Source organism: Triplophysa dalaica, chromosome 15 (assembly GCF_015846415.1).
Source record: "Triplophysa dalaica isolate WHDGS20190420 chromosome 15, ASM1584641v1, whole genome shotgun sequence".
NCBI classification, from domain to species: Eukaryota; Metazoa; Chordata; class Actinopteri; order Cypriniformes; family Nemacheilidae; genus Triplophysa; species Triplophysa dalaica.
Genome location: NC_079556.1, coordinates 4,587,415 through 4,614,085, shown reverse-complemented (window position 1 = coordinate 4,614,085; position 26,671 = coordinate 4,587,415). Strand labels below are relative to the sequence as shown.

The window sequence follows — 26,671 nt, the reverse complement described above, 5'->3', positions numbered from 1 at the left end:
TTAGAATGAGCTATTTCTATCTACATCTACACCGCGGGTCTCCTTGCATGGAATTCACAATGTTTTTCTACAGTAGCCCTACATTTTCAAATCTCTTTCAGCAAAGAAGCGAAAACATGAGAACATCTTTATCCTGTGTCAGCCACCGTAGTGCTTCAAAGGGAGGGCTGAAGTAATCTGTAAACTGTATCTTTAATAAAGAGCAACCACATAAAAAAAAACTAGTAAGCTATGCAGTCATCCCTATTTCCCACAATTCATCCGTTTACATCATTAGCATTTCACACCACCGGATCATATTCTCTGGCCGCGAGCACCCAAACTTTCTTCCAGTGTTAACTTGCATGCACTTGGAGTGGGTGCTGTGTGCTGGGCATACCAAGTGTGAAGAGAGGTTTTCCGCTGAGGCGGGAGTTTTCGAGGTAGAGCACTGTCAGCCTGCTGGTGAGAAGGGCTTTTGACAAAGCCTGCGCCGCATAGTCCACCATGGGCATGTTGCAAGCATCCAGCCTCCACAGGCATCCGCTCTGAAGAGACCAGACAGCAAGCCATCAGAGACAGAGAAAGAGAGACACACAGAGGCCCCAATCCGCCCTCAGTGCGGACCGTCCTCGCTGTCTCATCAAAAACCGCCCTGTCTAAAAAAGGAGAAACGTCAAAACTGGAAAACAATCCTGACACGAGGTTCCCGGAGATCTGCGGGCCATTCTCGAGTTTCAGCCTTGAGTCCGGCACTTCAAAAGTGTCCAGATTTTTTCTTCTCTCCCTTTCTTGAGAGATTCTGATTGATCTCATATAATACCGCCTGAGAGCGTGCTTTTGGTTTTACTATTGATGTCCTTTTCACCATGGGGCGATGCCGTCTTTCATCTAGAGTTCTTGTTAAATGAACATATATTGTCAGGAATTTATGCGGACGGTAATCATGTCTATTAAAATCAAAGTGTGGACATTTTTATCTTTGATGCTTCATAATTCAATTTGAATAGCACTATGAAATATTGGTTTGTACTCGATGATGCTCACAAAAAAAGGGGCAGATAATCTATTCTAACTGAAATACACGTGCCCCATTGGGCAGTGGGATTATATATGCGGTGTGGAAATATTCAGACTACCTGTTTGAGAAGATGCGACAGTGACAGCCAACCCGACAACCCCATGCCTGAATTTGAGGACACATCAAGATGTGTAGCAGATTCATAGTACAAAAACATATCCAGCAAAGACGATGCTCCCTTGAAAAATATAAGAAATCAATATTGATAAATAAAAAGAAGCTTGACTGTAAAACAAACATTTATTGACATTTATGTTATGATTCATTACAAACAATGACAGTATGGTTTAACTGTTTTTGTTGATGTTTATGATTTGGATTTTTACATTAATATGTTCATCAGACACATACACTTACATTTTCCTCCAGCTCGGCCCCCCGCAGACTGATGAAATCAAATTGCACTGATTTCAGGATCTCTTCGAGAGACTCACAGGAGCAATAATCTAACCGCTCACCTGGAAAAGCAATCAAAATGGAGATACCACTTTTTACACCTTGGGTGCCCCTCACTCGACCGAGTGCCAGCATACTTTTGCCTCAACACAGTGCTTGATAAACCAGCATCAAACCTGCACCGCAAAACGCCTCTCCTCCATATTAGACACATGACGCCATCCCCTCCCTTCTGAGTAGGAGACAATCAAAGCGTCTCTGATTATGCAGGAACAGATGACTTTTAAACAAAGCCCTGAGAAATACTTTGATGGCCACAGCAGTCCCTCTATATTAGATACGCGTTGTGTAGCCCCCCTTCCCCTCATAAACTCTTATCTTCCTGGTCGGGGGGACGCCAGATCGCTCAAGGCTGCATGTTGGGGAGATAATAATTTATTCATCATTAGCATAATCATTTGTAATTTTTTTAACAATAATCACTTAACTGTACCATAGGAAGGGGGATCAGAAATCCCATTTTTCTAATCCCCTCTGCCATGTGTAGATAATGACACCGAGACTGGGAGTTAGATGTCATCAGTGCGTGACAGGGCGCGGAAAGCCCGAACATGCTGACCCGAGCTTCAATCTCGCTCTCGCTGGTATCAATAACCGCTGTTCCAGTCATCAAAAGGACAGCGGTTTAATCCCAAACTAATGCCCTTCAGCATCGCAATGTACATTTCAATTTACATGCTTGTCAAAGTTCTGATCTTATCAAAGTGCGGTAGCTGCGAAAAGTACGCTTGTGGCTGGTTCGATCCACACTTCAGGATTACGAAATTTAAGACACTGTCTTTCTAGCCTCTGAGTCCACAAAATCTGACTAAAATACACAGAAAATAAATAAATTAGTAACAGAAAATAGATCTCTCAACGATCTACAAGAGCAATCCATGTATCAAACAAAATGTTAGTGTTGTCAGTTTATAACACACCCAAAAAGCAAATATAATGTGGTTTCTGTACAACAAACTACTAATTTTGAAACTAAGTATTTAAAGATTAAATTCTTCTATTTACAATGTTTCATTTTAAACCTCTTAAGCAGATCTAGGCTATTTATAATTTATTTTCACCTTTACTTTAATTTGTAAATTCAAACCAATTTTTATTTCATACAACATTTAATGATTACTACTTGATAATGTTTATAATAAGATGAAGGGTTTTATTTTCCTGCTTATTGAAACACATAACTGTAATGTGGAAGTAGATGGAGAATCGGAATTGCATGTCATTCGTAAAAATAAAAATCTTTTGTACGTTTATTCAATCTGTTGATTTGCTTTTTCAAAATAGAAATAAGATTACACCCCAGCTCAATGTTAAGATAAAGGGTGTTTTGCTTGAGTTTTACTGGAGCTTGAGTTTTTAACAAGTTAGATCTGATAAAACCATTTAGTACACCTGAATTCTTTAAACTATATGAATACCATTTTAAAACCTTTGCACATCACACATTTTAACACAGCACAAAATGTCAAATTACCAAAGTTTTATAAGTACAGGATAAGTTCAACAAAAAAAGCCGATAGCTAATCACAGTTGGTTAGCGTCTCCCGCCAGAGTTATGTATGTCTACAAATAAAAAAAAGCATTTCTCAACCTGAAGGGGTTAAACAACTTTGTTTAAGGTTTGTACACAAGCTCAGACTAGCGTCAGACTGATGACACCAAAAGTGTGCCAATGGAAAGACGTGGAAAGCTTAAATAGCAGAACGAATGAAAGAAATACCACTCCAGGTAAAACTATAGCATTCTGTATTTCGCCGATGCCGTTGAGCTGCTCTAGGGGAATTATCGTAAGAAAATAATTGAAATTAGTGTTCTTACCAGATAGGTCAAGGCACCTGGCTCTGTCAGTAACACAGGTTATTTCCTGCATTTAAAAGAAAGAAAGAAAGAAAGAAAGAAAGAGGGAGAGAGAGAGCGAGAAACAGAGAAGGCTTTGTAAATCAAGATCAAAAACCAACATACACACAAGCTGGTAGGTAAATAAATGAATTCCAGTCAATTCCAGTTACGGCATATTCACACTGAAAGTGAATTATGAATTTCTCTCGTGTTTATGACAGCTCGCATGGATTTCATTTTACCAGATCTTTCTAAGTGAGAACATCGCTGTCTGTTTCATTGACGTTAAAGTGTCAAAGCACTCGTCGCAATGGTCTCTATTCAGTGAACATTGCAAATAAGACTCCGCCTTTATGAAATAAAATGTAGCAGGGAGTAGTCATGCTATTGTGTATGAACGGTACACTCAGTCATTTTTATGGCTGGCAGGTGGGATCACAAAGTATGCAGGGACCCTGCCGTCCGAACCTTACTTTCACTATAATATCAATAATATCAAATATCAAATAATATCAATATCTAATTCACTTCAGCATTTAACACTCGTCAAAGTGTGACAGCGTCAAGAAAAATCTAAAGTTTTCGTTTTTTTCTTCACTACCAGATGTTCTATTTCTAGGGGCCCTCAGATCTAGGGGGCTCACAACAACCTCAATGGCCCCTTCCTTGAGCAATGGAGGTCATTAGTGTAGCGATGCCTTCAGCTGTCTATTAGTGAAACTAATTAACAACAACTTATTATTTTTGTATACTTGTATATTACATTGACATGGTCCATTTGATGTCATTTGTCAGCCTACCAATATACCTTAAACAAAACATAACACTTCGTTTTTCAAAGCGACAACCAACGGTTTATGTTGATTTTCAAGAACGTCACAGCAAAGATCATTTCAGCTCAATCTGGCAATCTAGCCGCTAGACTGTAGCTAGCAGATGGCAGTTAGCATCTATCAAGTAACGGACTGATGAAGTCCCTCAGTCAACCTGCTGTAAACATGAACAGGACGTCATATGGGATTTTGTTTTTCGAGCAAAACAAATTAAGCATTTCAATGTGCGAACACTCTCGCCGTTTTAATGCTATTCGGAAAGAAATGTGTCGACGAGGATGACTTAGGGCCACGGATTTGTACCTCTCTTCTTTTTGTGTTTGACGTTTTCCATCTTAATAAATGTGGAAACTTCTGAAGCCCTTCGCAGCTAAGCAATGTTCTGTGCTGTGTATTGAGGAAAATGAAATGACAAAGTACAAAATGTATTGATGTGTCAGGTGGGAGAGGACAAAATGAAGTGATAAAAAGAGAGCTTTGCTTCCTCCAGGCAGAACGGGACACAGCTTATAAACTTGACTTCCACAGGCACCATCTCAAGTGCATTTGTCATTCTTCATTCAAAGACTCCTGGAGACCAACTCCAGCACACTGCAGTCTGGGTGGCTTTGTATTTGCGCCTGTTTGAGAGCCTATATTTCTCCTTTTTTCCTCATTTAATTAGTTGAAAAAATTATTTCCAACCATTTTATACAGTAAAAGCTCTTAGGGATTAAAATCACCCGCGCATTTTCCTTTCAGCATCTTTTCTGCAATAAAGGATAAATTATTTAAAATAACACGACCTTTTATCTCACACCCTTTGAAGGCAGCAAATTAAAAATGTAAATTGGGATCTCATTAATATGCAAATATATTCATTCCCAGTTAACAATTAGCAATTAAACCTGCAGTGTCTGGAAAGAGCATAGACAAAATTAATAACTTAATTTATCATTAACAAAACGAAAACGTACACAAATTTTTATTATTATATATTTTTTTAAATAAGTACATTGTCACTCTGCCTCCCTTGCTTTAATAAAGTACTTTGGTTGGTGGATGTCACAGGAAATGATAAATAGCCCAAACAAACAAGTGATTGGCTACATGAACCGTAACTACAACGTTGCATCTCCAGACAGCTGGGGAAGGAATAAACATGCCCATTTCATGCAGTAAAGAAAGAGATTGTCGCATACCCATATAGTCTACAGGGTGCAATGGGCATTAAAGATTAAAAATCGTAAAGTTATTTATACTCTACAGTGTATAGATGCGAATTCTACTCTATATTGGGGGGAGGATGGTTATTTCAGACACTGTGTTGCTTTCTGATGAATGTTGAGCGCTCTGAACTAAGCAGAGGTTGTGAGCATAGATGTTTTAAGGGAGCACAGCGGCGTTGAATATATCTTATGGGAGGACGGTTCAGTCTAAAATACGAACTTCTCACAGAATCTTCGCTTTATACTGCAGGGAAGTGTGAATTGCTGAATTGTTTGATGGGGCTTCTGAGGCAAGCATTCCTACTGTACGGGCACTTCTCGAAGTCTTTTCTCGTCTTTGTTACATCCTGTTACTACAATTGCCAGCACGACCGCTAGGATTTGCACTTCAATAGCGGTGACACTTCCTCAACAAACATTCCATTTACAAGCCCCTGGGATAATAACTTGTATCAAGAACTTTCTGTGTTTTCCAAGACTGAAAAACCAGAGTGGACATGTTAACTTTGCAAAGGGAAACTTTAAAAAGGAGCTTACAATGCTAAGAAAAGAGCTATCCTGTAGCTCAGTGGTTAGAGCTGCTAGCAACGCCAAGGTCATGGGTTCGATCCCAGGGATTGCACACACTCAAATACAAATGTACAGTATCATGCAATGTAAGTCGCTATGGATAAAAGCATATCCAAAAAAACCTAAATGTAAAAGAGGTATATAATAATGATAGTTTAAGCATTTAGCCTGTGTTGAACTATGGGGTCCTTCTGCTGTTTGTTTACCACTTCTGTAAAGACTATCCGAAAGCAAAACTGTATTACCCACTTCAAAGAAAGGAGAAAGCCCACGGGTACAATAAAAGCTTTAAATAGTTCTCAACAGTCATCCTCCAGGGACCGTCCTGCCTGAAAAAAACCTACCTAATTTGATAAATATGCTCTTTAAACTGCGAATCCCATTTAGCATTCGCTTATTAGAAATTCACATGTCGTCCTTAACTAAATATCCTTCCTTTTAGCTGCTGCTAAATACATATTTCACTCTTTTAGGGGGACCACCTACATTTCTTTCAAATGCAGTCGGGTTCATTAGCGGCGAGGAGATAATGCCGAGAGTGTGTTTAATGTAAGCACTGCTAAGTCTCTAATTTCCACAAATAATTCTCCTTGATCTAATCGTAAATTTATGCAGAAGAGAAAGCGATGCTCTTACCATCGCTGGTCAAAATAAAATAAGTGCAGAGCTTGAATTATGCATGCATGCATGTGTGTGCGCGTACATTAGAGTATTTGACTCTCATTTTCTTTCATTTACCTATTTGTTATTGTATTGCTTCCTTAGTTCAATAAAATGCAGTTGGCTAATTAACCTGCTCCCTTAGAGGGATTAAAATGTTTTCTTTTCTTCTTCTTTTCATCATTTTCTCTTTTAATTTCAAAGTTATTTTCACAAAACAATGTTTTCGTTACACATAGCAATCTGAAGCCAAATCTTCTGCGTAAATAAGCTAATATTAGCAAGAAATCAAAGCGGAGAGGTGTGCTGTGGGTTTTAATCACTGATCTCTATATATGACTGGATTGCTGATGGAATACTAAAATAGCCAAAGGAGAAGCCACTGAGCGGCCATATTGGTATATGCCCAACCACAAGAACATACTAGTGACTGACAGTCAACATTGTGTTTGCATTGGAAATATGCATTGTAAAGCTGTACAGACCTAACATTATTTTTAATGGATAGGAAATGTTTCATTGGATTTCCTATTGAGAAATATGTACGGTTCTGTTATGTTTTGGTTATGTTCCAGTTCGCCTGTGTTCTGTCAGGGAATGGACTCAGAGACACAGACAGATGAATCAAACAGGTGAGTTTATTGACAGATGTTTAACACAGAGAAATGCAGTGGAATGGCAGGTAAATTAGAGTCTTCTTTAAAGATGATACGGAGTAATAGTTTGTCTCATGAATTACCAGGTATAGCCAGGAACTGGTGGACGAAGTAGTAAACTGGGTAGTTTCGGCCTCGGAGAGATCGCAGGAGGCAACTTGAAGTAGACTTCGGGGAACACGAGGAGGATGTTGGAGAACACGAGGAGAATATTGGAGAACACGAGGAGGATGTTGGAGAACACGAGGGGAACACTGGAGACTTGGAGGTAGGATCGCGGGATCAGGTAAGTAAATCCACTAGCGTATGAGTCGATTAACCGAAGTAATAACCGGACAAAGTGACAATCTAGGTGCTGTCATTTTATGTGCGAGGCTGGTGACTGGAGATGAGTCACAGGTGCTGTGTTCAGCTGTCAGCAGTGTTCCCCTTGTGGTCTCCAGCGTCCTCCTCATGTTCTCCAGTGTGCCCCCAAGTCTGCTCCAAGTTACCTCCTGTGATCTCTCCGAGGCTGTGTGCTACCCAGTTTATCACTTCGTCCACCAGCTCCTGGCTATACTCCACCCTGGTAATCTGACTCTAACTATTACTCCGTATCACCTTTAAAGACTCTAAATGACTTGCCATTCCACTGAATTGCTCTGTGTTAAACATCTGTCAATATACTCACCAGTTTGATTCATCTGTTTGAGTCTCCCAGTCCATTCCGTGACAGAGAATATGTCTGTTTTCAAGTCAAGTTTTTATAGATCAGTGGTTTTAATGCGTGTTCACTTGACCGTACCTTTATTTGATCAAGAGCCTTTGGGTTTGGTGGTACCGTGTGTTTCTCACAGCTCTGAATATAGGCCAGAATTATATCTGTCAGAGTAAGACTGTCAGCTACAAGAGAATAAAACATTAAAATTAAAAACAAATGTATTTTGGTATCATAAAAAGTAAGCATTGGACTATCAAACTGCATTAAGTTATGGTGTACACAACCTTAACAATAAAAATGTATTATGTACCTCTAGACAAGCAACACAGCCTTTCAGTATTTGATAAACTTACCAACATTTACCTATTTATGTGTAACATTGTTCAAAATGGTTCAGAAACTATTTGACAATACAACAACATTGCTTCCCGATATGTCTATATTTCATTTGTGTAATATATATTAACAAACAAACAAGATGTTGTCACTATAATAACAAGTTAACAGCTTACCTTCTTGAAGCTCATCACGGCTCTCCACAAAAGCAGAAACCATCTCCTCATCTGGAGGAAATGATACATGTTTTTCTTCAATTTTTTTCATAAAATGAGATGTGTCCTCTTCCTCCGAGTGCCCTGTCATTCTTCTGATTTAAGAGATGTTCCCTTTAAACAAAATTTCCATTTACATACAGTCCAGTGCCAACTACTGTATGTCAGACAGGCTGTTAGATCCTCTGAGCTGCATGGACACATCATCCATGAATAATTTCTACAGAAAACATGGATCAACGCTTGCTTAAATAATTACATGTATTACAGAGTTTGCTTTTGAAAATTGTTTTGCTTTTAATCTGTAGCCCAATGGTTACTAGCCGTAGGAAACTTAAACTCGCAGCAAAGCACTTCTACAACAGTCACAGGATACCACATAGTGAATAATTCATAAACGATGTGCCTCTCAACAGTGGTAAAACTCTACACAAGTCAACATCAAATATGCACATTGAAAAACATAGTCTAAATATATGTGAGGGCTACTAACAGTTGTGAGTGTACATTCAATTTAATGTATCACGGTATAAACATGTATGGAAGAGTGGCATATTTACAGTATGTTATACTAATATATGAAAGGGGCTTCAAATGAACATTAATATTTACGATTATACTTTACCTGCATACTTTTACTCAATTCAATCCTTGTTTTCCAACTCTATCTCTACTTAACTTTCCATTTCATTGAAATGCTAAACCACTGTAACGTTGTAGTTACTTTAAGTCAGTCACATATGATAACAAATGAACGCACTCGATTTGAAAAATAAGTATAATCTGAAAAATAAGAGGTAAACCATAGACAAAAATGTACGTTGCTTCTTTAATTTTACAACAAACTGCATTGAACGCCAATGTTGTTTGCGCGATGACATTTCAAAAACTACTTTTCCCATCATGCATAGTAAGAACCCGGAAGCACGTGGTTCTGTTTCTGACCAATCGTGTGTGTCGACCCTCACTCGGAAGCGCAGTTTTGCGGGAAGTTTGGAGAGGAAGAGCTGTTACAACCTGCTAGTTACCCGCGAAAAGGTTAGTGGAATCGGCTTTGATAAAACATTGTGACCGTATTTTAATTGCGGATTATGTGGATGAGCAGTTGTTTTAATGCCTATTACAGGACGTGTTGTGGCAGCTAACTCAGCTAGCACAGCCGGTTAACATTTGTGAGTGCAGATTCCTGTATCCCCAGAACAGTTGTCATTCAAGTGATAATCGTTTCAGACATCAAAATAATGTTGTGTGACCCCGAAATACTTGTGTAATTTAGATAGTTAATGTAATCCACAAAGGGATCTTAAAGTCTGATTATTTAAAATGGAAAGTAAAACAACAGCCTCAACAGTATGACAAAGTGAAACCAAGTTATCTGTGTACAGTTGCAGTTAAATAAATTATAATTGGGAAAAATAAGTTAGTTGTAGGTGTTAAATTGTTGCGAAAATGACCTAAACACTGCGTAAGTAGTGTAATGCTGGCAAAATGTAGGAGATGTTGTCATTTTGTTCTAATGTCATGTGTAATGCTAATGCTCATTATTAGATGCAGCCAAGTTTTATGCGTTCTGTTTATTTTTTCTTTGTATGTTTAATGGAGGCAAGGTTTATATTTCAATAACGCTGGCTGAGATGTGAGGAAATAAGATCTGACTAAATCATGTAATTTAGGCCTAAACACAAACCATACAGTGTGGTCTAGAAGTCCGAGACTATATCGTGGAAAGTGTTTTATTTGAACTATGAAATAAAGTTTTAGTTTATCCTTTGTGCAAACTATCACTTTTTCTTGCTTTCACTGAAGAACAATGTATGCTCTTTTTTTACATCCACTAGATGACAGGACAACCTGGATTATGCATCATGTTTAAAAATAATAATATGTGGGCATGCCAAATACTAAGACGTGATATTGAAATATATGATTAAATTGTTTGAAGTTTACATCTGAATTTTCAAATGTGTCTTTTGCTTAAAAATACAGTTTAATATTCATGTGTAATTGAGAATTAGAATGCAAAGTATGCAAGAGAAAGTCAATTGCAAATGTATTTACATATGTTTATTAGTGATCTCAAACTTTTGAATGCCTCTCATTTACCTGCATGTAATTTAATAAGTACATTGTTTTCTTTTGTTTGACACTATACTGTCATTCAGTAAAATGCCACCCAAGGCCAAAGCAAATGGGGTGAAAAAAGCAAGAGCTCCACCTAAGAGGAAACTGGCTGAAGAATTTCCACCTGGAGAAGTCCTAACAGACAATGCAAAGAAAAGATGGAAACTCGGGCAGCCTGTTGGGAAAGGAGGTTTTGGCCTGCTGTATCTTGGTAAAATAAACCAGAATATTTCAAAATGCTTCTGTTGCTTTATTAGTACTGACTTTGTTATAAATCCTTTTAGCAAATGAAGATTCCTCTGGATCTGTCGGAGCGAATGCATCTTATGTCATTAAAGTGGTAAGGACAGTGTTTTTTTTCTTGACAGTATATGAATGTAACAATATACTGAACTCCAAAATGTTTCTTCATGTCATTTAGCAGATGCTTTCTCTCCCTACTGAAACAACTATAACAAAATTTTACAGAATTGAAATGTATGAACTGGGATTCCCACAGTCATGGAAAACCTATAGATAATCGAAAATTTTAAAATTGCGAATTCCAAGCCTGGCAATTACTAAAACATTGAAAAGTAATGGAAAGTTGTTAAGAGACATTTTTTGCGTTGGTAAAAATGGTATCATTGCCAGTTTGGTATGAATAAGTGACGAGTAATAGTAGTGGTGATGTGTTTTTAAATAAAAAGAGTTAACACATAAGTTTCCAGAGTGAATCTAAATCTTCCTTTCAGACATTTTGTCAAATGTCAGTTATTTTTACTATTGTTTTTACCGTCTCTTTCAGGAGCCAAGTGACAATGGCCCTCTGTTCTCTGAACTGAAGTTCTACATGCGAGCTGCCAAGCCTGATCTAAGTAAGCCCCCATGACTGCGAACACACCCTCATATGCATGATGAGCCGGATTGAAAAAAGTCGAAGAGCAACTCTTTTAATTAAAGAATGTTCTGAGCTCGCCATTGAGAGCTTTACGGAGACAGACAAACCGCAACTCTGTGCCTTTGGTGGCTCCTATGGCTGCCCTAAGGCCACAGCATTGCGCTTTATTTAATAACAATCCAAATGTCAGTCTCCCTTGACAATTAACTGCTATATTACTAAGGGATGCTCATGTTTTATTCATGCGAATATTGTAATGTTGGTAAATATTTGTCCCACCAGCAGATTACCTTGCGGCACAGTCACAGTTTGGTCTCTAAGGAATATTCTTATATTACTTGGAGTACGCACAAGTTTGAGGAATAAAAGTTTATAATAATTTGCCAACTTTATTTATGAATGCATTGTTTGATTGCATGTAACTTAGTTTCTTTCTGTCAGTGTGATATTTTTATTTGCTTTAATTTGAAAGCTGCTTATTGTTCTGTGCATTTCGTACTTATAATGTTGTATTTGTTGTTTCAGTTGGGGCTTGGATAAAATCAAGGAAAGTCGACTATTTGGGAGTTCCAAAATATTGGGGTTCTGGTTTTCATGAGAAAGGTGGCAAGAGGTAAGTGGGACAATCTTAAACTTTGATGTTTAATGCCATTTTGATAATTAATCACATGGTAGCTTTTATTTAGTTATATAATATAATTTAGTTATTTAATAAAATCTTCATGTGATCACCTTTTTCATCAGATATAGATTTATGGTGATGGATCGGTTCGGAACTGATCTGCAGAAAAAGTTTGAGGAAAATGGGAGGAAGTTTCCAAGGAAACTGGTTCTTCAGCTGGGGATCAGACTTGTAGGTTTCTTGTCACAAAAAACTAACTTTTTCATTTACAGAAGCCATTTCATAGGTGTACTGGTACACCACAATATATTTCATCGTATGTTAGTGTACATCATGTTAAAAATATTTATGTTTTGCCCTTTGACATGACAGTCAGTGGTGTAAAATCTTATATTCCCATAATAATACATTCTCGTAGTCTAACGGTTTTCATTTCTCTAGCTTGATATTTTAGAGTACATCCACGAACATGAATATGTGCACGCAGACATCAAAGCCTCCAACCTTCTCCTGTCCTACACCAACCCAAATCAGGTTTGTTTCAAGCCCTCTATGTGTTTAGCGTTGGACTGTTGCTATGGCTGTACAACTCATAAAGGGAAGAGTGTGTTGTGTGTTTTAGAAAGTAGCGCTATAAGGAGCTCCTTTTAATTGGAGAACGTCTTGGTTACGTATGTAACCTCAGTTCCCTGATGGAGGGAACGAGACGTTGTGTCGAGAACGACAGATGGGGTTCGCCCTTGAGAACCAATCAACTCTGACTACTATAGAAAAGGCCAATGAAATTTGGCGAATGCAATTTGCATGCCGGGCTCCGCCCCCGGAAATCCGGTATAAAAGGAGGCCGGCGTGCAGCATTCACTTACCTTTGTTCTGAAGAGCCTGAGACCTCTCAAACTGCAGCAGAATACGATACGTGTTCGTGGCATAAGGGACACAACGTCTCGTTCCCTCCATCAGGGAACTGAGGTTACATACGTAACCAAGACGTTCCCTTTCTGTCGGTCTCTCGACGTTGTGTCGAGAACGACAGATGGGGTTGCCTATGGAAAACGCCACAACGCTGTATCGCGTCACAATCTCTAGCGAAGCGACGGTAACAAGCCTGGGCGTGTCATCTCGAAGCTTTCGTGAGACTGTAACCTTCCAGTGTGGTGGTCGGGGGGTTCCAGAGCTTTCTTGGAGAAAGATGGGTACAGCCCTGACCGGTAACTTTCACGGACGGGGCCTTAGCTCTCTATAGGCGAGAGGCCGTCCAGATCAGTTTACACCGGGTAAGCGCGACTCTTAATCAGAGAAGCGCTACAGAGGCCACCTCCTACCCGTGGGGAGGAATATGGTGGATATAGGTATGGTCTCGTCCTTGGAGGAGAACGCATGGAACGTGCGGACTGAGTAGTTAACCGCGAGGTGGAGGCCCACCTGGGGAAGCTCATGGGTTACCAGGAGTGGGAACCATTCTCATGAGGATACATCAGACGGAACAGCCCACGGAGGGGGTGTTACAGACGTCCGGTAGCACTAGGTCCGGTTAGAGCTATCTGTGATAGCTCACATGGTATCCCGGCCTAAGGGGGAAGGCTGCTCTGCCCAGCCAGCCCCCAGGGGGTGCTTGTTTGGTGATGGATGGAATGCCTATTCTTAACCAGTGTCTGGGTAAGAAGGGAGGCTGGTGAGGTACCAGTTTCTTAGCGATGTGTTCGGGTAAGAAGAAAAGGTAAATAGCACACTGACCCAACCTGTTAGAGGGTGGAAAGGTGCTTTCGCAGGCATACGCCCCCCCGGATGCCAGTCCTACATGTCGCCACGCAGGACGTGGGCTGACACCGGGTTTACGCGAAGGTTGTTAACCCTTGCGAAGGTGTTTGGGCATAGCCCAACCCGCAGCTCTACAGATGTCTGCTAGAGAGGCGCTTCTGCCAGTGTCCAGGAGGTGGCTAAACTCCGTGTGGAGTGAGCCCTCACTGCCAATGGGCATGGGAGATTCTGAGATCGGAATGCCGTCGTAACGGCGTCCACGACCCAGTGCGCCAGCCTCTGTTTGGAGACAGCCTTCCCCTTCTGCTGTCCTCCAACAGACACGGAGCTGGTCAGAGCTTCAGAGCTCTGCGTGCGGTCCAGTACGTACTGGACACAACACTAATCGGGTTGGGTCTTCCTCCCCTATGGGGAGCGCCTGCAAGTTCACCACTTGGCCCCGGAGGGAGTAGTGGGAACTTCTTGGGCACGCATCCGGGCCTGGGTCTCAAGATAACGTGAGAGTTTCCAGGGCCGAGTTTAAGGCAATCCAGGGACACGGAGGATGCTCGGTGGTCCCCTACCCTCTTGAAGGAAGTGAGCGCCGTCAGGAGGGCCGTCTTACTCTATGAGGAAGATCGGAACCTCCGAGGGGCTCTTTGGGGGGCCCTGAGGCTCCCCAGGACCACTTAGGGTCCCAAGAGGGTATGGAGCGGAGATGAGGCGGATTCCGCCCTCTCGCTGCTTAGGAACCTGGTGACCAGGTCGTGTTGCCCTAGAAACTTTCCACCGACTGAGTCGTGATGAGTGGCAATAGCGACTACATACACTTTCAGTGTGGAAGGGAGATGTTAGTCTCCAGTCTCGTGAGGAGGGGAACACAATCCTGATCAAGCACCTCAGTGGGTCTTTCTCGTTGAGAAAGACACCAGGACGAGAAGAGGCACCGTCTAGAGGCGTGTAACCGCCTAGTAGATGGGGCCCTAGCCTGGGTGATGGTCTCAGCCGTATAGGGGGAGTAGCCATCTTAGGATCTTCTCGTCCCGTCTAGAGACCAGACATGGGTGTTCCAGAGGTCTGATCTGGGATGCCAGAACGTGTCCTTCCCCTGAGAGAGCAGGTCCTCTGTCAGGGGAATGGTTCAGGGGGAGTCGCTATCCAGAGCATCGGCTCTGAGGCCAAGTGCGGTTAGACCGGTGTGGTGTAACCAATAACACTTGGTGCTCCTGCTCCCTGACCTTGCACAGAGTCTGTACAAGAAGGCTCCTGGGGGGGGAAGGTGTGCTTCCGCCCATCCCGCGGCCAGCTGTGCGCAAGGATATCCGTGCCGAGGGCAGGGACTATCAAGCGGGCAAATGGTGGTGTTACGGGAGGTGAACAGGTTTTACCTGGGCCTACCCGAACAGCCTCCAAATGAGCTGGACTGCACGGGGGTGGAGTCGCCACTCTCCACGAGGCATAAACTGGCGAGAAAGCACGTCGGCTGTCTAGTTCAGTTTGCCCGGGGTGTGTGGCCTGCAGGGAACGAGTCACCTGTTGACTCCACCGGAGGAGGCGTCGAGCAAGTTGTGTTTAGCTGCTGTGTGCGAACGCCACCCTGACGATCTGTATTCGCTACAGCTATAGTGCTGTCCTCGGAACAGCACGTGTATGTCTCGCACGAGAGGCCGTAGCCTGCTCAGTGCAAGTAGCATAGCCCACAACTCTTGGCAATTGATATGCCAGCGCAGGCGGGGGTTCGTCCAACACCCCACCTGCGTGCCCGTTGCACACTACACCGCACCCCTGCAGGGAGACTTCAGTCGTCACCACGACCTGCCTCATAACCTGCTCAGAGGGACCTGAGTCCGTCGAAAAAGTCATAAAGACTAGGGGTTATGGTGCGTCGGCAGCAGGGCGGCATCACCATGCGCCTGCTGCCGGTGTGCCACGCTCTCCTCGGAACTCGACTCTGAAACCAGTGTTGGAGCGGTGTCATGTGCATCAACTCGAGGGGTATTAGCCCGCGAGGACGCCATGTGTCCCAGGAGCCTCTGAATTGTTTCAGGGGGACCGCTGTCTGCCTAAAATGTTCATTTCAGACAGTTCAACACTGGTTGGGCACAACTGCGGACAGGTGTGCCGACATGGTGACAGAGTTGAGTTCCATACCGAGAAAGAGGACGCTCTGCACTGGGGAGAGCTTGCCCCTCTCTTGGTTGACCTGGAGTCCCAATCGACCTAGGTGCCGGAGCACCAGGTCCCTTTGTGTACATAACAGATCTCGCGAGTGTGCCAAGATAGGCCAGTCGCTGAGATAGTTTAGTACCCGCTCGCCTTCCTCCTCTCAGGGAGAAAGGGCGGTCAGGGACAGACCGAAAGGGAGGACTCTGTACTGATATGCCCGCCTCTCGCACGCGAACCGTGGGAACGGCCGGTGTCGAGGAGGATCGAGACATGAAAGTAAGCGTCCTTCAGGTCGATTGCCACGAACCAATCCTGACACCTCATAGATGTCAGGACGCGCCTCTGTGTGAGCACCCTGAATGGCAGCTTGTGAAGGTGCTCTGTTCAGGGTACGCAGCCTTTGGGGGCAACCCGCCGTCTTTCTTGGGAACGATGAAGTGCGGGTGGTGACCCACTGAACATCTTGGTTTTGAGGGACGAACTCGATGCCTGTTTTGCCAGAAGGGTGGTGACCTCTACCCGAAGTACGGAGGCGTCCCTGCCTCTGACAGAGGGAGAGATGATGCCCCGAAACTTGGGTGAGTCTCTGGCGAACTGGATCGAGTAACCAAGACGGACCGCCCTCATTAGCCAGCGAGACAGTGTGGGCAGCTCTCGAGCTCCCAGGGACTGTGACAGGGTGACCAAGGGGACGGTCTGCTTCATCATTCCCACGGGGGGTGGTTCGTCGGCTGGCGGAGCTAACCATGTCGCGGGGAGTCCCCGGAGGGAAGGTTTTTGCTCCGCCTGCTTACCTGCCTGGCGGGACAACGGCACGCACTGTCGGTTTGAGAGTGGTGACGGCTGTCGTATGTGTACGACCTCACGCCTCGCCAGGGTGTGAGGTCGGTTCGCCGAGCACAGTCCAGTGGAGTGTGCGATCGGCTGCAAGTAAACCCGGGGAGAACAGAAAACTCAGTGAGTAAGTGGGCGCCAAGCCCTAACAAGGGCCCGGCTTTGGTGACGAGGCAGGAGTCGTCCCGTACCGACCGATCAGAGCCGTGGCTGTGAAGGTTCGGGCCCGATGTTGTTCTCCCTGGGGTCTTCCCGTCAGTGTCCCTTCTCGCGAGGAGGTTGCTGACGGGGTGTAGGTTTCCCCCTCGACCTCTGCTTCCGGGGTGCCGCCTGTGGGGGCACAGGAACCGGAGCCGATGCCGAAAGGGTCCTGGGTTGCAGGGAAGCAGACGTCACGTGAGATCTCGGAGGCCTGTAGGCGGCCGAGTCGCGGCGTGAAAAAAATGTGGTTAATTGCCACTGTCTGCTTCGCCGTCAAAAAACTGCTGAGCGCAGTCCTCGACGGTGTTACCAACAACCCACCCTGCGAGATGAGTGCATCAAGAAAGCGGACTTCCTTGCTGTCACTCTTCTGCACAAGGTATAGCCGGGGGTGTCTCTCCTGGACCACTACCGTGGACATCGTCCGACCCAGGGCCCGTGCCGCCGCCTTAGTCGCCCGTAGAGCGCTGTCAGCGGTGGCACGGAGATCCTGCATTATACCCGGGTCGGCCTTACCCTCGTGGAGCCCTCTCAACGCCCTGGCCTGGCGGACCTGCAGGATGGCCAAGGCATAGAGAGAGGAGGCAGCCTGGCCCGCAACATCGCAAGCTTTCGACACCAGTGATGCCGAAGTCTTACGTGTTTTGGACGGTAGGAGTGGTCGATCCCCCCCCAGGTGGTAGCCGTCCGCGGCACAGGTGCACCGCAGGCGGACGTTCCACCCGGGGGATCTCGACGCAGTCCTTGGCTGCCTCACCATCGAGGGAAGTAAGGGAGCCGGAGCTGGTTTCACTGGAACGGTCCGTGAGTGGAGCGTTCCAAGTTTTACACAGCTCCTCATGCACCTCCGGGAAAAACATGGCACCCGGGGTGGGCGCGGTTTGCACCGCGCACCGACCTCGGGAACCACGCATCCCCGGGTTAGCACAGATGACATCACTTCTGCTTCCTCCTGAACTCGACCGCTGGGGGTGGAGTTTGGATTCGGCAGAGTCGGATGCCAGTCTCCCTCCGATGCTGCGAGCGACATCTCATCTACGTCACACATCGTTTCCGAGTGTGTGCGTGAGGATCCGGACGGTATGCCACCGCCGGTTGGGGAACGTTCAGAAGAGCGAATCGGGGTGCGATCGGCCCGTGAGCACTTGGCTGGCGGGTTTACGTTCGCAGAGTTCCCCGTATCACTAACGCTGCTAACGTGGGTGGTCATCGGGGCCGTAGCCACAGATGTCACAGCCCGGGTAGCAGACGAAATGGTGGCTGGTTCCCGTAGGAAGACAGCCACCCGTGACCGCAACTTCTGAATGACAATCTGCCCGCAGTGCAGGCAGATGTGTCAACGAACGCTGCTTCAGTGTGCTGGACGCCCAGACACCTAATGCAGCGATCGTGTCCATCCCCCTCCTCGATGAGGGTGCCGCACCCAAGAGAACAGCGGGACATGCCGCGCTGGAGAATGCTCAGTCAGTCCTGAAAAGGACTTTTAGAAAAAATCTCTAACACCTCCGGAACCGCCGAGACGCCCAGGGGAAGGTCGCTGCAGGAAGGGACGATCCGCTGTAACACGTCGTAGCACCAGCGTGTAGTTGTAGAGGATTGAATCCTGAGTTGTACTCATGAGCGATGGCTCTGAAGAACAAAAGGTAAGTGAATGCTGCACGCCGGCCTCCTTTTATACCGGATTTCCGGGGGCGGAGCCCGGCATGCAAATTGCATTCGCCAAATTTCATTGGCCTTTTCTATAGTAGTCAGAGTTGATTGGTTCTCAAGGGCGAACCCCATCTGTCGTTCTCGACACAACGTCGAGAGACCGACAGAAAGGGAACCATCATTTCGACTGTAAGAAAGGACTTGTCTAATTTTTTGCCATCTGTTAATGAGATTTTGGTGGAAAAAAGAAAAACAATTTAAGCCTTTAATGCTCAGTTCATAAACTGGAGAGATTAGAGCCAGTATTGGAGCTGTCTCTAGCAAATAAGGTTGGGGGGCTGGGCAGGAGCAAATATTTAATTTGAAGATTAATAATGTATCAGTGGTGTATTATTAAGCTGCTATTTTTAAAGTCACAATTTAAAACTTGGCCTCTTGGGTTTAGTCGCATCTTACTGGGGACTATGAACTTTTTTTACGTTTGCCTTTTTATACCAATCAAGGAAATTATAGGGTGTTATTTTTGCTTTTGAATTTGTTTATGTCTACGTTGTATACATGTTTTGGTGTACATAAAGTTCACAGGCACTGAAAAGCTTATTTTCAGCTGGTGGACTGAATGATAAATATTCAATCAGGGGCATAGAAACAATTTGTGTGTTGGAGGGATTTTAATAGGATTTCTAAAAGTAATAATTGAAACTATGAAAAAAGCAATTTGGGAATGGTAGGTCACACACCCTCTGACATAAAAATAATGGGTGCTACGCCCCTTATTTCAGTGACCTAATGGGGAGTAGGACCATCCCTTGACTTTGAGAAAACCTTCACTCACTGTATGAACTCCTGAACTTCGTGATCGTGTACAATACCTCCAGATAAGAAGTCTGTAGCTTTTTGAGGAATTTTAAAGAACTTTGGTGAAGTTCATTGAAATCTCAACCATGTTTCTGCATAACACCGTGTCAACACCAGATGCAATGCAACCACGCAACAACTTTTTTCAATGTTATTTACAGTTTTTATCTCACTAGCTGCGACGGCCATACATGGCAAGCTACAATTGATCCTGTATTAGTAACTTTTTTTTTACACGGTGTAACAAGTCTTAAGGGTGAACAGCCAATGGAAAGTATTTGAATAAAAATCCCCATGTATATATTTGTGAGTTTGGAGATCTTACAATCTTAACATTTGTATAGTAGAGACCACCCGGTTTGTTAAACTAGTGTCATATTTTTAACACCTTCTGTACGATCTTGCAGAGCAGCCACTGGCCATAAGGAGTCCTGTGAGTTGAGGCTGAACATACTAATACAGATTCCACAAACTGTTTAATAGTTGACGGTGTGGGTTGAAGACATTTTGTTTGTGGTCAATGTAAACATGTCTCAATATCGATGAATATGACTCATCCGACTGTAGGTATTTATTACCGGGGCAATCCAGTTTTGTGCTTTAAATAAAAAAATTGTATCAGTTCTGCAGCCAAGTCATAAATGTTAACTTTTAGATGTTTAAGTTTAGATGGGGCGTTGATGTGGTGTGATAATGTTGGCTGGTTATTTGTATGAGTTCGTGTGTATTCATTTGCAGTTCATTTTAAAACTCCTCCTGGACATGTCAAATGTTTTTGTACAGCTTGCAAAATTTGTAATTTGCACACAGACTGTTCTGGGATCTTTGAAACATTGTTAACTACTTGCCGTTGCTTTGAGGAGTCACCTGTCACAGTGTTAATTGTCAGACCTTTATTATAGGTGATAAACTGTAAATTGCTCGAATTTTTTTGTAGAAACCTTGTCGTAATTGTTTTAGCAGTGCTTTAGAATTTTGGAGCAGGAAAAGTAAATGCACAGTTTGAATTTTTACCCCATGGTTTCGTTTCTAAACTCAGGTGTATTTAGTCGATTACGGATTGGCCTACAGATACTCGCCCGAAGGCAAGCTGAAGGAGTACAAAGAAGACCCAAAGAGGTGTCATGACGGGACCATTGAGTTCACTAGTATTGACGCCCACAAAGGAGTGTGTAAGGAACTAAAGCAACTAAATCAAATCTCTGTCACCGTTTAATAACCTGATGCATTTCTTCAATAGTAAACATTTAATGTATATATATATATATATATATATAATCCTGAACTTAAGTTAACTATTACAATGTTAACCTTCCTCTTTAAAACCACCAAAAGCAATTTGAGATTTTTCACACGTTTCATTTCAGCTCCCTCAAGGAGAGCAGACCTTGAAATCATGGGCTACTGCATGATCCAGTGGGTTTGTGGCCGCCTGCCCTGGGAGGACAAACTTGAGGACCCCCTGTATGTCAAAGACTCTAAACTGAGGTGAGCGTCTTTGTTTCACATGGCTTTTCAAGTATATGTGCATCTAAGAAAACCAAGATGTATTTTACCTTATTATTTGCCACAGGCTAATAAAAATCAACTTATCAGATGAAAACAATGCTTCTGCAGTAAAACTAATTAATTTCTCTCAGATTTTGCCTCTAATTGGCTTACATCTAATTACTATGAAGTTGCACGGTAGACTAGATGCAAATAATAACAGGTCAGATTTAATGAATTATGCTAGATGGTTAATTTCCAAGATTGTGCTTGATTCGTTCGTAAATATTTCTTTCCTCAGGTGTAGAGAGAATATCGATGAGTTCATGAAAACGTGTTTTAACACAGAAAGTAAACCAGGTGAGAAAATAGGTTTTGTGCATTCACACAGGACTGTCCAATGTACCGAATTTGCTTAAACCTCAATATTTTTTCCAAATTTGGACGATTTTAATATTTTTGCTCTTGCTCTAGAATTGTTAGAAAGGGTTTGTGTTTGATTTGCTGTTAATGCCACTATTTAAAAATCACGGTTTGAAGAGGAATTGTTAAATATTTGGAGCAAAAAGCATGTTGAAATGTAGATCTAGTGACCACTTACAAATTTTGTAAAATTCCTCGATTATTATTATTATTAATGAGTCAGGGTTTGTGTTACTCAAGATGTGGGGGGATGGAATTGTCTATTTGCGCCGTCTTTGGCACTTTAATATTAATTTCCAACAATATTCATAACACTCTTTAATTTCTTCAGCATAGTTATCTCTGTAATATCTAAAATTCAACATGACTCCCAGCCCTACATTAACAGTTTAAGTGTTGATATTTAATACCAAATTGCACCCCTATCTTTTTAAGTATAAATTATATATATTTTATGACCTTTGCATTCCTCAATCTTACAGATTAATCTCACAACTATACGTTTAATGAGATTTAATCGTGATTTTTTTCGACTATCGAGCTCGATGAGGCACCTGTGAGTTCTGCAGTATTATATTTTCTGTTTGTCTGCCAAGCGGTAATTGGGCTGATGCACTTTCACAAACAAGAGGGTTAGGGGCTCTTCTCTTGATAATAAGAGTGAACATGGTGATTTATTCGTAATTACAACTAATCTATCAGCCCTGTGCTAATTCCCAGCAACTTTTCTCACTAACTTTAAACCGAGAGTGTGATCATTTTACGTCAGATGGGCGGAAGTGACAAAAAAAGCAGACTCTGTGCATTTGCTCTTTGTAGAATGCGTTCACCAGGGTTGCATGTTTCTTTAATTTTGGCTTTTGTCCTAGATTTATATACTTCTAAATCAAAGAAATTGTGATGGGTATATCATTTTGAGATTATTGGCAGGAACCTGCTTGGCGTATCAACAGAAGTTACACTTATTTGTGATCAAATACAGAATAAATTTAGTGTTCTTCAGATATCATAATTTCTGTGTGTGTCTCATGAATAAGCATTCAATGAAACCTATTACTTCTTGGCATAAAAGTTGATGTATCTATATATGTATAGCATAAACATAGAGAGAGCACACTGCATTAGCCAAAAAGAGCGAGTTTTTAAACAAACTTGTTTTTCCTCTTCTCTTCGACCTCTGGATTAGTTTTGCAGTCGCTGTGTGGCAGTCTGTACTTTTGCAGAACTTTAGGGCGTTCTTTCCTCACATCGTTTAAAAATCAAAGCTGTCATTGGCTCCCTTTACTCAACCGCTGATGTGACGGCAGTTCTTAAGCCCTGTGACAGCCGTGTGGCAGACGGCGAGATCCCTCCTCGGGCTGTTGTCTTGTGCATACACGCTGCATCACAACACCGAGGTGATGGGAGGCGGCACTGTTAGCACGGCCATCACGACTAATTCTGTTTGGTGTGACTATTTTTGCAGCCGACAGTAAACAACAGTTTGTGAGCGGAGAAGTATAAAGAACAAAGTGACAAATGTCAACCGCTCTCCTATAAACTTAGCCTGAAGGTTAAAGTGTGAGCATGTTCTGAGAAGACGTCGCCCTACAGGGACCGTACCGTCTTTCCTGCACGACGCCAACTGCAAAAACATACGTGCAGCTACCTTGTTAACTTAAGACTTCTGTGCGATTATTGACACTGATGGTCCATGTAGCTTTCATTTAATCACATAGTTATTCATTCTCGCTCTTAGTTTATTTATTGACTCATAAGGGCGTTTGAAAGCATTTATGTTGTATTGTGACTGCTAGATTAATGTACTTGTTAATTATAGTCAACGGTGAAATGTGTCATTTTTATTAAGTTTAACAATGGATAATACGCGAAATGGCGAGCCATTCGTAGACTGATATTTTTCAACCAATGAAATTCTGGAACATTTACATTTATGCATTTGGCAGAAGCTTTTATCCAAAGCGACTTACATTGCTTTATCCTATACATTTTACATAGGTATTTGCAATCCCCTGGGATCGAACCCACAACCTGGCGTTGTTAACGCAATGCTCTTACCACTGAGCTACAGGAAAGCTGTTTTAAAACAGATTTGTGATGTTGTTTTTTTTTAATGTCTGAAATTTCAGATGAGCTGGGGAAGTTCATGCAAGAGGTCAAGTCTCTTGAATACACTGACAAACCAGATTATGCAAAGTTACAAAGCATTTTGCAGCAAGGGCTGAAGAGCATGGGTGCGTCTGATGACAAAAAACTGGACTTCACAGTGTTGGCCAATGTCAAAAGCCTGCCTTCTGTCAAGGTAAGAGTCTTCTTCATTAAAACATTAGAAAGCCAAAGTCTTGATGAACTTTATTCACTTTCAGCCATTGAAAACGATACATTCAAAGTGCACTCTTTAACGCCCGGCATTTATAATAAACTAATTTCAACATCCTGTAATTTGTTTATCTGTTGAAAGCAGCTTCGAATGTTAAAATGCCCGCACACGATCCAAGCCTAATTGCTCGGGTTAGTAGAAAATGCCGTCAGGCGCATTGATTTTCAAATACGATTAAAGCGTGAAGCTTTTACCAGATGTGTTTTGTACTTAAGAATTCTTTTTTTCACTCAACACAAATTTCGACCTTGGCCGTATCACCTTGCCTTTGCAGTGAAGTGTCTTGATGTTAATAATCTTTTTAATTGTAGTTCAGAAATCTTGATTTGTTTTGTATTCATCTGCAAAATGTCTGCAAAACGCTGGGTTGTATTTAATGAAAGTGTTTTTCGAATCTGCCCAGCAAACCTTTCATCCAAGATTGCGGTCAACAGCCTAAAGGTGTCTGTCAGTATGAGATCTCGCTCATCTAAAGCACTGCGATAACTTCTAAAAACTTGTGAAATTATAGCTTGAAATTGAATATGCGAAAGAGAAAGGACTAGCATTTAATCGTTTAGGTTGGTTTATTGCTTAATCTTTAAAAAATCCCACTCATGTGACAGGCACTTTTCTTTTTACAAGGATGTCCTGGTCATGTTTTTTGATAACCATTATATTAAAATTAAGCAGACCATGGCTGTCAAGCCCCTACAATGACAAAACATTGTTCAAGCAATCCATGTGACAACATTTTCAGTGAGCTGTTAGCCAATGGGATCAGTTCATTAAGTCCGTTCAACTCAAGAATTGTATTTCTCAGTTGTAACAATGTAATAATTCATTAATAAGATCCAACTGATAAGAAGGAATCATTCACAAATCGCTTTTTCTGTCACTTTCATGATGCAAAGTGGGCAAGTTTTCATCATACATTTACAGTTCGTGTTCCTTAATACTATCATGACCACCTTTTCAATTAGAAGAACTGTTTTCAAGAGTGAATTCTGATGCCTCTGTGTTTCTTTTTTCCTATATCATGTAAAACAAAACGTCCAATCCCGCAAAGATGCCCTTGACTGCATATAATTTGTGGGAACAATAGCACTGTGGCTTCATTCACGGGTCCGGCACAAAGAGCTCTTGGCAACAAAGCCGTCTGCATCTCAGGTTCTCTCCAGCACTGGGGTGTTTATCCCTACGGCCCCTCCTCTCTCTCCCACAGACAGGTCCTGAGTGCCTGTGTTTATTCCCTGCTAATGTATCACAAATTTGCTGACACGGTAACCTTGGAGTCGGCGCGGGCCGGCAATCAGCGAGCCGCACTTACGACAGGGGAGGGGACGGACTCTCCTCGCTTCCCACAATGCAGTTTGCATATGGAAGGTGCCACCAGGGAGCTGGCCCATGCCAGCTGAGGGTTACCTGCCCACTGCCGTTATTGTATGTAATTATCGAGCCAATCTGTTCAGCTCAGCAGGGTCTGGATGGTAATCATGAGGCAGCAATTGGCAAAATGGAAGGGAAATGTGAGGGGGTGGGGTGGGGGGCTAGTATAGATGATAGTTCAAGTCCGAGAGAGGGGCGAGCATTCATTATGCAGTCTGAGCGAAGAAAAGAGAGAATTTGATTGCTGTCGCTAAGTGCATCTTCTTCATAACCCCTGGTTCGGTTATTTCCTCGAATTGTGGACGAGTCTATGTTCGAATTCGATGGGGGAAGAAAACGAGGATTTTGATTGATGAAATTGTTGAAATTTCTTATGTAAAATAACTTGGAGTTCTGGTCAATTCACATTCGGACATGTAGGTTAGCGGCTAATATCATCTGCATCAAAACCGATGAACTGAATTAGTTGTTTCGGTTATTTTATTTGTGTATCTATACTGGATAGTTACATTATAATTTATATTTCACAACAAGCGTTCAAAAGGCTGAAAGCACACATAATAGTTTCCATGTGTTTACTGAGCAAAGGTCCACTCTTAATGTTTTATTCGAGCTTCCTTCAGGGCTGCTAGGCAAGTGATTGACCAATGCTCTTTCTGTGTTCTTCACACCTGTGTTTTGACTTTATTTGCGACTAGAAGACTCTGAAACGAAAGAAGGTGGAGGAGAAAAGCCAGTCTAATGATGACGCTGATGAAACCCCTGCAAAGAAGATACGAGCTCCTCCGAAGAAGGGTGAGACATTTTTTCAAAGTTCCTTATCTGTTTCTTTATATCATAACCTAGTGTTAAAAAAAATTGATATGCTTCATATTGTAACTGTTTGGCATACTGTGAACTTTTGGTGATATTGTGTTACGTAAACATGAGGTCAGGATCTAAAATAAACTAATTCACTCACTTTGCAGCAGCAGCGAAGAGGACGGCGAGAACCGTAAAGAGTCCGGCGAAAGAGAAACCTGAGGCCTCACCTGAGCCCGTGGTCAAGAAAAGCCGGGGAAGGACTAAGAAGAACTCTTAATCCTCTTCGAACTCTAGTCGAAGTTGTTTTCTTTTTGTATCTTTTAAATTTTATGGTCTGTATTTGTTCTCTGTGGTTGTATTTTTCTTCAGCAGGATGTTGGGCACGCTTTCTCACAGTGAAATAGTAATAAATAAGGGAAAAAAATTCGACAGTGGCTTTAAGTCGTGAGTTATTTTCATCTCCTTTGTAATGCCTTGAATAATCAGGTCTACGCGGATGAGGTCCAGAGGGATTGCTTTGCCCCCGATAAGGAAATCCCTGAAGGAGCTCAGAGTCCCGACTCTACCCCCTCCGAATTTCCCCTTGTTGTCGCGCTATGAAAGCCG

At 42.7% G+C, this 26,671-nt stretch overlaps 2 protein-coding genes across 6 annotated transcripts in view; one reads left to right on the top strand and one right to left on the bottom strand.

Annotated features, from left to right (window-relative positions):
* The window catches only part of si:dkey-288a3.2 (protein phosphatase 1 regulatory subunit 37), a 38,449-nt gene extending 29,066 nt beyond the window's left edge, over window positions 1-9,383 (bottom strand). The window contains exons 1-7 of one of the 2 annotated variants that reach the window (XM_056768229.1): window positions 9,159-9,383; window positions 8,495-8,647; window positions 8,067-8,164; window positions 3,335-3,380; window positions 1,418-1,518; window positions 1,119-1,238; window positions 380-527 (exon numbers count right to left, since the gene is read on the bottom strand). In XM_056768229.1, coding sequence (XP_056624207.1) covers window positions 380-527; window positions 1,119-1,238; window positions 1,418-1,518; window positions 3,335-3,380; window positions 8,067-8,164; window positions 8,495-8,624 — 643 coding nt within the window. In that variant the 5' untranslated portion in view covers window positions 8,625-8,647; window positions 9,159-9,383. The remainder of the gene's footprint in view (window positions 1-379; window positions 528-1,118; window positions 1,239-1,417; window positions 1,519-3,334; window positions 3,381-8,066; window positions 8,165-8,494; window positions 8,648-9,158) is intronic. The other variant, XM_056768230.1, reaches the window with a different exon arrangement.
* A 101-nt stretch (window positions 9,384-9,484) lies between these two features.
* On the top strand, window positions 9,485-26,494 carry vrk1 (VRK serine/threonine kinase 1). Of its 4 annotated transcripts, none has more exons than XM_056768500.1 (13): window positions 9,485-9,571; window positions 10,696-10,865; window positions 10,939-10,994; window positions 11,442-11,511; window positions 12,060-12,147; window positions 12,279-12,387; window positions 12,598-12,690; window positions 20,642-20,774; window positions 20,970-21,090; window positions 21,392-21,450; window positions 23,643-23,815; window positions 25,963-26,056; window positions 26,233-26,494. In XM_056768500.1, the coding sequence occupies exons 2-13, from the start codon at window positions 10,700-10,702 to the stop codon at window positions 26,340-26,342; spliced, it is 1,272 nt and encodes a 423-aa protein (XP_056624478.1). In that variant the 5' UTR covers window positions 9,485-9,571; window positions 10,696-10,699; the 3' UTR covers window positions 26,343-26,494. The 4 variants fall into 4 exon arrangements, with proteins under 4 accessions (XP_056624478.1, XP_056624476.1, XP_056624477.1 ...); XM_056768498.1 differs by having other exon boundaries at window positions 26,230-26,494; XM_056768499.1 differs by having other exon boundaries at window positions 25,960-26,056.
* Window positions 26,495-26,671: the final 177 nt, after the last annotated feature.